The sequence below is a fragment of the Quercus robur genome, chromosome 3 (genome assembly GCF_932294415.1).
Source record: "Quercus robur chromosome 3, dhQueRobu3.1, whole genome shotgun sequence".
NCBI lineage: Eukaryota > Viridiplantae > Streptophyta > Magnoliopsida > Fagales > Fagaceae > Quercus > Quercus robur.
The window spans coordinates 18,397,166-18,408,210 of record NC_065536.1 but is presented as its reverse complement, the minus strand read 5'-3'; the positions used below and the strand labels follow the sequence as shown (position 1 = coordinate 18,408,210).

General features: G+C 32.9%; 1 protein-coding gene across 3 annotated transcripts; it reads left to right on the top strand.

Moving 5' to 3' along the window:
• Positions 1–832: 832 nt before the first annotated feature.
• LOC126717356 (uncharacterized) lies at positions 833–5,281 on the top strand. Of its 3 annotated transcripts, none has more exons than XM_050419026.1 (6): positions 833–1,273; positions 2,865–2,993; positions 3,694–3,764; positions 4,815–4,870; positions 4,981–5,006; positions 5,090–5,281. In XM_050419026.1, the coding sequence occupies exons 1-6, from the start codon at positions 1,002–1,004 to the stop codon at positions 5,109–5,111; spliced, it is 576 nt and encodes a 191-aa protein (XP_050274983.1). In that variant the 5' UTR covers positions 833–1,001; the 3' UTR covers positions 5,112–5,281. The 3 variants fall into 3 exon arrangements, with proteins under 3 accessions (XP_050274983.1, XP_050274981.1, XP_050274982.1); XM_050419024.1 differs by having other exon boundaries at positions 836–1,273; positions 4,977–5,006; XM_050419025.1 differs by having other exon boundaries at positions 837–1,273; positions 2,892–2,993; positions 4,977–5,006.
• The last annotated feature ends 5,764 nt before the right edge of the window (positions 5,282–11,045 follow it).

Here is an 11,045-nt window from a genome sequence, read left to right as displayed (position 1 = left end):
TGTGCTGTTGAGTTCTTAATATATAATCTTTTTTTTTTTTTTTTTTTTTTTTTTAGTTTCAATCTATAGTGTCCACTCATGATAATAACTATTTATTTTTGGGGTAAATAAGAATTGAATCTCATATTTCTTATTCAACAACCAAATACTTTACTAATTGATTTAACTGGAACTTATATAATCCATTTATTTTGAAATAAGTTAATTAGATTTTACCATGTCAACAACATTTTAAAAATTTTGTAATTATTACTTTTTTTTATATTTATTTAAATTAATAATTGTGTGGAAAAATTTAATCTACTTATATAAAATTAATACAATATATTTTAGTAATTCTATATGGAAATTAGCCTGAAAACTCTACAGGGATTATGAGGAGGGATTTTTTATTATTTAATATCAGCATATCACGTAATTAATGAACAATTTAATGACAATAAAATTTTTTATCTTAAATGAAAAAGAAAGAAAGAAAAAAAATTCTTTTTCAAATTTATTAACTAATTTTTACAAATTTAATTATTGATAGTTATATTAAATAACTTAACGTTTTATAGTAATTTCAGTTAGCTTAACTGGTAAATAGTGAATTAATTAAAGTTAAAAGAAGATAAAAAATTACATTAGTAAAAGTAATAAATATAAATATATTAATTAAGAAAATACAGATAACATGGCTTTAAATAAAATAGAATGAAAAATTCTCGTTGCCAATTATTCTAATGATTCTAATCTGTCAAGTCGAGGAATCACAGTATATCCCAAATTTTGTCCTAGTACTTGCTGTACAGAAATAAATAAAACCAATGGTGAATTGGATATTTGGGGATGGAGCTGGGTTGACCACGTATGTCAAGGACAAAGATCATGTTCTGCACAGTTTCCAAGGCTTCAAAATGTCGCTGCCAACAGTGTCCAAGTTGTATAGTACATTATCTTGTTGTAACTGTACTGTTAACTCCACGTGTTCATGACACTAGCTGTTTTGTTCACAGAGAATGTTATATATGACTGATAGCATTGCCATTGTTTTGAAGAGAGAGAGAGTGAGAGTGGGAGATATGGCTAATCACAATTTGGTTATAGATGCATGGATTAAAGAAGCTGAAGAGGCTCTAAAGCTGGTGGAAGGTTTAGAGAACACAATCAAGAACAGGAACCCAGAGCATTTCAGCCTCATAAGCAATGCAAATTCAAAGCTTTTGGAGCTTGGAGTGAAGCTTGATCGCTTAGAATCACTGCTTCACAACCCACCCTCCAAACCCAACTTGTATGTTCTCACTCTCTCTTCTCTTCCTATCTCAATTCCACATTTATTTGTTGTTGTCTCAAATGGGTTTGTGTGCAATGATATTTGCATTGCTTCTAATGTGACTTTGCTTTTGTTTAGATCATTCTGTGTTACTATGGATTTGTCATTCAAAGTTCTTATAGTCGGATTTTTTTCCCCTAGAATGCTTTGTTTTTATCATAGTATTTAGGACTGATTTTTCTAAATTTTATGTGGCATTATAATGACTATATATGATATTTTCCCTTTTCCTTCAAGAGCTCATCACTTAATTATTAATTTCTTGGTTGAATTACTAATTTGATGCTCCAACTGTTAGGTAAAGTTCAATTGGCCAATCAACTATTAATTGTGTCAATTTAGTCTTTTTATTTTCAAAATCAAGTCTATCTGATAATTGAGTCTCCTTTCCATTTAAATTTTTAATAAAACTAGCAGTTGAAAATTGAAATTGACTTGATCACACTTTTCATAATAACCTTTTAACATGTCTCACTTAGCATATCAGTTAATTTCTTTGAAATTTAATCGGAGAGGAAATCCAAGGATGAAAGTGATATGATTTCGAAAGCTAAGGGACTAAATTGAATTGACACAATCAATAGTTGGAGGACAAACTCGACATAATTAATAACCCAATAGCTGGAGGACCAAAATAGTAATTTAACCCTTTTTTTTTTTTTTTTTGAGATGATAATTACTTTTTTCTTAATGTCTCTAGTCATTTGTCTTTTATTTTGACAAGTGCAATAAAAAAGGCTTATATCCTGAACTTGTTGAATTATGTGATTCAGAATTTCAGAGTATACAAAGTAAATTCTTATAGAAGAATATGTTTAGCAATGCCATTCTAAAGATGCCACCTCAATTAGGAATGCCATCCTAATCTTGGCCTCAACCTCTAGGGTATTTTGTGGATCCAAGATGAATCTCACCCTTTTCCTTGAATCCTGTATGATGGACAAGAAACAAGAACATCCCAGATTTTTATAGGTGGGGACACCTTTTAATAATCACAGATGTTTGGTCCATTGGAGGTCCATTGGGTGTATAGACTACATAAATGGAGGTAACCCATTAAACCCCCCTAGTACTCCCAACATATGTAGGATTGACTGTGATGAACATGTCCAGGGAATTCATATAATTAATTTGCACATGATCATTCATTGCAGAGTTGTGAGCTGATAAACACAATTAATTTAATGGACTAAAAGAAATTAATAAACTAGCATATGTGAGGGCTAATCAGTGAGTCCTCCCTCAAATGGCATTTCCTCATCTCATAAGTGTGGGCTGAGGGAGAGGTTGTGGGCAAACAATATATGAAGGCTTATATACCTTTGGGATTTGGCTTTTTGCCTTTTGAGAGTTGTCTAATAAGCATGTACATAATGTGTTTTCCACCTTAGATTCCCATGGTGTGTTTAAGTGTGTGGTCTATTGCATTCTTTGTATATGTTATATGCTTAATCATAAGTTTACTGAAAATGTAGCAAGTATTACTAAAAATAAGAACAAATGTTATTTAAATGATACATTGTATTAGTACTGAATCTGCTGCTGCAAGTAATCTGTTCCTGCAGTGCATTTACAGAACTGATGAAGAATTGAAATTCCGATGGAAAATGCTATCAGATATTCAGCTAAGAACAAGAGAAGTGGCTCTTAGTCTCTATGCTTTTCCCTCCCCAAACAGGTATGGTACCTCTAATGTCCTTATTCTTAATGAACGCTATCCAAGCCAATAAATTGGCAATATTTCATTTCTGACTCTCTGAGTAGTGCATTTAAGTAGGCAGATCTCTGAATGCATGTTGATGATACGATTAATTTTCATCTTGCCACTTTTTTTTAATCATTTTCTTTTATTTAAAGAAAAAAAATACTTTAATCAAATTCTTTCACTGTCACCTACTATATTACTAATTATAGCACCCGAGTGAAAAACTGGCTTGATGAGTAGTTAGCTTGTAAATTGTCCGTAAAAGGTTGGGGACAAATTCTTCCCTTTTCTTCTCACTAAATCTATCCACTTATGGAAAAATGCAATCTTAGGAGAAGTTAATTCCTTCCATCTCTCCTACTTATAAAACATATATATCAAGTATCTCTGTTAATAAGTGTGAACTAAGTCCATCCTGGCCTTGATATTCCCAGACATAACTGTTTTCATTATGAAGAACATTACTAAATTGATTATTGGAAACTTGCATGCATATTCTTCACTAGAGTTAGTACTTTATTTGTATTAGGATAACTAGGGAGAAAAGAATATGAAAGCAGACAGAATAAGCTTCATTATTTTGGTGCAGCAATCATCTAGTATATTGATCTTGCCTGATAGAATATTTTTAATTTCTGTGAATTTAGTATTTGCATCTTTACTTTTGGTTCAGGTCAGGAGGCTTACCTGCTGCAGATGCAGATGCCAAAGAAAACAGCACAGCAATCAAGAGTTGTTGCCAAGGTACAATTTTAACATTACAGAGCACTTTTCATGTGACAATTGTGGTTGATTGCGAGCTATCTGAAAATGAAATGGTTTTGTGTTGTCGAAGGCCAATCCTAATTATCATTGCAGTACTCTACGTCAGTTCTTTGTGCCAAAATGTTTCTCTGCATTTTTCAAAAAATATCTTCTGAAGAACTGCCTGTTCTCAATTGTGTCTGCTATTGCCACAAACTTCAATGATTTGCAGTACCCCACCACTATATTTCAACCTATCTTCTTGTTTCAGTTCATTAGAGACTGAATGATGGTTTATGAAAATTTTAAAGCCCTTTTTTCTTTTATAAGTCTTTTATAGCTAGGTTAATCTCACTTGTGGAAGACAATAATCTCTGGTCATGCTAAACACCCCTAATATCGGGTAAATTGGGAAAAATTCTTGTGGGCCTCCCCCATTGGGGAAAATGAAAAGTGAAAACCAGCATTGAATTTACTCATGCTATGCAGCACTACAAAAACACTGAGATAACCAATACAGGCCAACATTCCCATGACTCATAGATACCAACTAGTGACTTAATTCCACTCTGGTAGCTGTCAGATTTCACTGCATAAGGTCGTTGTACCTAGTGCACAAAGCTCCCACTTTTGTGGGGTTTGGGAGAAGTGATTGGTAGGCAGCCTTACCCCCAGTTTTTATTTTTTTACTGCATAAGGTCATCTTATTAATGACATGAGGTAGATAATTTTCAATTTATCACACCTTTATTAAGCATAGGTGGCCCTTCAATGCATTTAGATGAACATAAAAATTTGGCTATGAGCTAAAACATTGACTTGTGTTGTTTTGGTATTTAGTATTCAGTTTTCCATACCAATAATTGTTGATGGAGCAGTTCAAAATTTAGAAGTTATGTGCTTTCTGCCTTGATAATTCTCATCTTAGAGGCACAGCATATGCACATGCACAAAAATTGTACATGATGCAGACCCTCCCCAATGGTTCTTTTCAGAGTAACTGTCTATCTCTTAATCATTGTTCTCTAAAGTTTTGATGCTGTAATGCAGATCAAATGAAAGTTTCTTCCTCCGAAGAAGATTCAGAGCTTCTGGAACCACTTGTTGTAAGTTTTCTAAATACTATATGAGCTACTTTTGTTAAATTTGAGCTCATTAAGCTCCAGACAGTTCACTCACTGCAAATTTTCATTTTCTTCTGTCTCATGAAAGTCAGATGATGCAACCCAAAGCCATTCACAGGTACGCTTTTCGAATTAGACTGGACTATTCACCATATTTGTTATTGTTCTTTCTGATAACTGTTTTCCATTTCCGTAAAACAGTTTGGTTCTTATAGACCAATGAGTCTGCTTTGGAAGGCTTGCTGGACCATCATGGTTTTTTTGCTGGTGGCTGCACTGCTGTTCATCTTTGTTCTCCTCCGTGCAGTTTTATTATCTATGTACTCAGCCTAATGTTTTGGTGTTGGGTGGATTTTTCCATAATTTTGAAGCAGCATATATTTATTGTTTTTTTTTTTTTTTGGGGGGGGGGGGGGGGGGGGGGGGTTAAAAAGGTGAAGGTATTAGCAATTTATTAATTATATATTTGTTCAAATTTTGGCATTGTGTAACAGCCAAAGCCTCTTTTGAAGCATCAAATGTATAGTTAAAATTACATAAGCAATATAGGTCAGAGAGTTGTATGGGATTGATTGTTACTTACATTCCATTTGTTTTAGTGGAAAATGTTTTTATGAGGAAAATTGTTTTCAGTGTTTGGTTACTACCCAAAAAATAATCCCGATATGCGATAACATTTTATGCTGTTTTGCATTTTGGCTTGCACAAAGAAATCATTAAGATTTCATGTAGGCATAGTAGCGATAGAGATGGTGGTGTTGGCGGTGATGGCGTGGCAGTGGTGGTGGTTGGGTTGGTGTTAGTGTCACATTCCTGGTGTTGGATTGGTGTTAGTGGCACTATGGGGATTGGGGAGAAAGGATAGGCTGTGAAGCCTAATTTGTAAGGTGGAATAAATTAGGCCAAAATGGCCCATTAGCATTAATTTTTGAAATATTTAGCAACAGAGCACTGTTTCGGAAATAATTAGGGAAATACCACTTTTTCTGGTACTCGAGCTTGGTGAGCTCGAGTACCATGTTTTTTTAATCCACTGTCGTTCCATATTCAAGGAGCCCTATAGTGGCGTTTTTAAGCCCTATAGTGACGTTTTCGGGCCCTATAGCGGCGTTTTTAAGTTCCCATATCAGGTTAAGGGCCCTATAGTGACGTTTTCGGGCCCTATAGTGGCGTTTTCCTGCAAAATTTTTTATAAGTCCCCATAACAGGTTCAAGGGGCCCTATAGTGGTGTTTTTAAGCCCTATAGTGACGTTTTTGGGTCCTATAGCGGTGTTTTCCTGCAAAATTTTTTTTATAAGTCCCCATAACAGGTTCAAGGGGCCCTATAGTGGCATTTTTAAGCCCTATAGTGACGTTTTCGAGCCCTATAGCGACGTTTTCGAGCCCTATAGCGGCGTTTTTTTTTTTGAGAAGATGTTTGACCAGTAAAAAACATGGTACTCGAGCTCACCAAGCTCGAGTACCAGAAAAAGTGGTATTTCCCTAATTATTTCCGAAACAGTGCTCTGTTGCTAAATATTTCAAAAAAACATGCTAATGGGCCATTTTGGCCAATAAATTAGGTAATAGGAGGCCCATTTTAAGTTTTAACGGGAAGTGCAGAAGGTGGGCTTTTTAGGTGGCCCATTGTATATGATGAAGATGAGTATTGGGATTTTTGCTTAGATCTTGCACTTGCTCGGCTCGATTTCTCATTACATGTACTGTACTTGATACATAAACAAAAAATGGTATTCGATTTTATGAAACATTAAAATTTATTCTTCTGGTTTTGACCCTATCACAATTTAGTTAATAAATTTTCAATTACTACATTTGACTCCTTAAAATTTAGAATAAAATGAAATTGCTATGGTTTCGTCTTAATTATCATATTTTGCATTTTATGGACAAATTTTCCATTACAGCTTAACCTCTTGTTTGGATTAAAATTGCTACATTTGACCAATTGAGGCCCTAAAGATTGGATTAAAATTAAATTGTTAAGGGATATTTGGATTTCAAAACCCTAATAATTTCATTTTAATCTAAATCTTAGGAGATTAATTTTACCAACTAAAAATTTATGAACTAAATTGTAAAAAAGCCAAAGTAGAGGGAGTTAAATTATTTTAGGTTTAGATTGTTGAGAGTGTTGGCAAATTCTAGTGCCAAAAATATATCAAATTTGGGTTGTGCTCAATCAAATTGTGTTGGGGTTGAGTCTAGATTAGATGCTACTCAAAGATGATGAATTAATGATCTTTTGCTACATATCTTTTGCACCATAATGAATTTTTAAGTGGACTTGTTTCGTTAGAATGTGGACATTTGGGACTTAAAAAATATTCATTCACCCTAACTTGGATTTGAAATGCACAAGATATGGTCAGTTGAATTAAGCATATAGAAATATCACATTTCACTCGCTTTGTTGTTCAATTGAATGAAGTTTTCAAGTTTGAATTTTGCTAGAAAAAAGGATTCTTGCTTAGTTTTAACCCTATTTAGTGCACCTACATAAAGAACCTTATGCATGAAAATTAGTGGGGAGAAATGTTGTCATGCCAAAGCTAAAAGGTTTAAATTTTGAAGCCTTCTTCTTGAGCATAGATAGAGAAATTTTCCTTGTACTTTGTTTTTTTTTTTTTTTTTTTTTTTTTTTTTTTTTTTTTTTTAAAAACCCTTGTATATGCCTATACTCTTGAGTTTCAAACCTAAATTGAAGCCACAGACTCTGTTCCAATAATCTGTTATTGCCAATATTTGAGTTTCTTGGAGTGCTAGAAGTTTTGGTTAATGAAGAAGATTCACTTAAAGAAAATTTTACAGGTTTTAGGGCTACAATGGTAGGAAGACAATCGAGGCATTTGCAAAATCTATATATTATTAAAAGCTGAAGCGTAGCATTTAATGTTGCTACGCTCACATTGAGTCACGTCAGCAGTCATGTTATTCCCATCCTCTTTCCAAAATTTATCCTACAATTTTAAAATACTAATCTATATATTACTAAAAGCTGAAGCATAGCATTTAATGTTGCTACGCTCACATTGAGTAACATTAGTAGTCATGTCATTCAGATCCTCTTTCCTAAATTTATCCTACAATTTTAAAATAATTTTTATCAATTTTAAAATACTAATAAAACTAAAATTATTTCTTAACTGTCTGTCTCCACCATAAAGCCCACTTCTTTTAAATTTAAATCCACTAGCCCACCACTTATAAATTAAATTCTAACTTAAAGCCCAAACCCAAGCCTTCTAAACTGAAAACCCTTTGAAAATCATGGTTTCAACCTCCTTAATTTCCTTTCCTTTTGTTTCTCACGTGTTCTTTCCCATTCCCCACCTTCTAACGGCAGTTTTCTCACGCAAACTGTGTGACTTCCCCTTCCCCACTTTCTAACCACAGACTTCTTACGCAAAATATGTTCCTTCCCCTTCCCCACCTTCTAACGGCAACCTGTCTATCTTCCTTACTCCTTTCCTCATAGTTTATAAATACTAACAGAAGCTGGATACTTCAGTTTAGGTATCTTTAAATCCCAGTTTGTTTTCTGCTCTATTCTTTTTGCTTGATGTTTTTATTCACTTCTTACATTTTGTTACTGCCTACTGCCTCTTGAGTGTTGTGATGCGACTTAGATTAGTTCGTGTGGTATGTGCAAAATAAGGCAATATTGTTGCAGCTGAAACAATTTTCTGTGTTTGTGTCAATGTAGATTAAATGGATTTGGTTATATACTTATATTTTGGTCAGACTGATATTGAATTAGGTGTTTGGGTTAAATTTGATTTTGATTAAGGAATATGGGTAAGAATGCTTTAAGTTTGGGGTATTTGAGTTAAATTAGGGATTGGGTTTTTATTTTTTATTTTCTCTTTTCTTTCTTAAATCTAAACGTGGGATGTGGAGTGTTTTTTTTTTTTTTTTTTTTTTTTTTGGGGTGGGAATGTTTCTTTTTAATCTATATGTGGGAGTGTATTTCCGTGCCATTGGAGTGTTCTTTTTATAATCTAAACGTGGGAGTGTAGAATTGTGGCTGTGTGGGAGTGCCCTTTTTCTTTTTTGGTTTTAATCTAAACGTGGTAGTGTTTTTGGTTTTAGCTTAGGTTGGCATTTACATTGTTTGAGGATTCAGACTCTCAAATTGTTTACTAGGTTTAGGTTGGCATTTACAATGTCTGAGTATCAACCGTATACACTCTTTTCGGCATGCCGTCAAATTAGTGATTGAGACGGATCAAGTTTTAGGGACTAAGACAGTTTCATTGGTGAGACGCTATGTTGTTTTCACTTAATGGGTTTTGGCTGGGATCATATAGGCGTTGGGTAGACGATACGGTGTGTTGACTTTTTTTTTTTTTTTGATTTTTCTATCACTCTTGCTCTGCCTCAGCATGCCGTTTGGTTTCATTGGGGTTGCTCTGCATTGCTTTTTTTGTTTATTTGCGTTGCTTTTGCTTTTTTGCCATTTACTCTCTACAATTCTCACGTAACCCCATGTGTGGGTTCACTCCCTTTTGTTTTGTATTTTCCCCCAATCATAACATAAGAATATGCATTATTTAGAATTGATGGAGGACTCGAGTTCTAACATATTTGGTAGTTTGATTGGTGGGGCATTATACAGTTAGGATAATTATTTTAATTACTTTGAATATCCATTGTTTGGTGAGAGAGATACTATTTATTTATAATAATTATATTAATATTAGTTTATCACTGTACAATGGTTTTTGATTTGTGGCTTAGCCAAATTTATATAAATTATTGTATTACTTTACTCAAACATATAAATTCCAGCTGCTGCATAAAAAATAAGTAAATAAAGAAAATTCACAACTCCAAGAAAAACTCAGTGATGACACAATTTTTGCTCTAAGAAAATTGATTCTAACGAAAATTATTTTACTCTGCTATTTGAGAATGCTGAAATCAATCTAACTACTGAAGTAAAAAATGAAAGAAGAGACAAAAAAGAAAAAAAAAAAAAATCCAACTGCTCACACAAATGAGTTATGTTTAAACTCTACTACTCTACTAACAAATGGATGAAAAGGAATTAGAATCAATGTGTTTAGAATATGCAACTACAACCAAAAGGCCAACCAAAAAAAAAAAAAAAAAATTGACACAATATTTTAAACAAGGAGATGTCAGTAATGTTTAACATGAGTTAACTAATTAAATATTTCGGACCTCAAATGCACTAATATGTGTATGTTAGATTACACGTAAACAATATAAACACTGTTTTGAATTCTATAAAAATATTATATAGAAATAATATTTTTTATTATTTTTAATATTCTTTATATTAGACTTTGACTAAGAAGATTAATGAAAAGGTTGGGCAATGGAGTTATTCTTAGAAAGAGTATGTAAATCAGCTGTTTATCTATATATTTAGCTATTTGATTCCATGAAATTTCAAGTTAAATGAGCCACAAGTGAAAGGAAAAGAGTTGAAAATATAAATTTAACAAAAGAGTTGAAAACATATGATAAATTTAAGAAATAAAGAAGACAAGAAATAGAGAAAATATACCTCTGCTTGGAAGAATTTCATTGTTTGCTTTTACCTCTTTGGGTGTTAAAGTAGACAGGTCTATAAATAATGGTACAGACACATATGTTTTCCATCTCAATGGCCAAAATTATCATAGGATTGGGTCACTTCTTCCTATTGAAGGGGAAAAACCTACATTTGCTCAACTCTATAACTATGATACAGATAATGAAATAGGACATAGAATTGATGCAGTGATCAAGAAATATAAGAAAAATGATGTAGATCTTGATATTGCTGTTGGATTATTGGAAATGTTAGATAATTGTAATGAATTGGTGAAAGCATTTTGTGAACGATAAATCTCTCTCTCTCTTCCTCTTAAATTTGCTTATTTTATAGAGTTTACCCAGAAAGGGTTTTTTTTTTTTTTTTTTTTTTAATAAATGAAAGAATTTTGATTTTGTTAATTTTTAAATTTTGAGCAAGTTACTGGGGTTTTAGTACATACATTTTGCAGTTAGAATATTGTTTCAAATTTGGTGAATTTTGGGGAATGTAATAGTGTGGAAATTTTATAAACTTTTACTGTCTAGGAAGCCAACTTTAGTCTAACAAGAAAGCCATGAACAACTTAAGTCCAACATGAAGGCCATGAA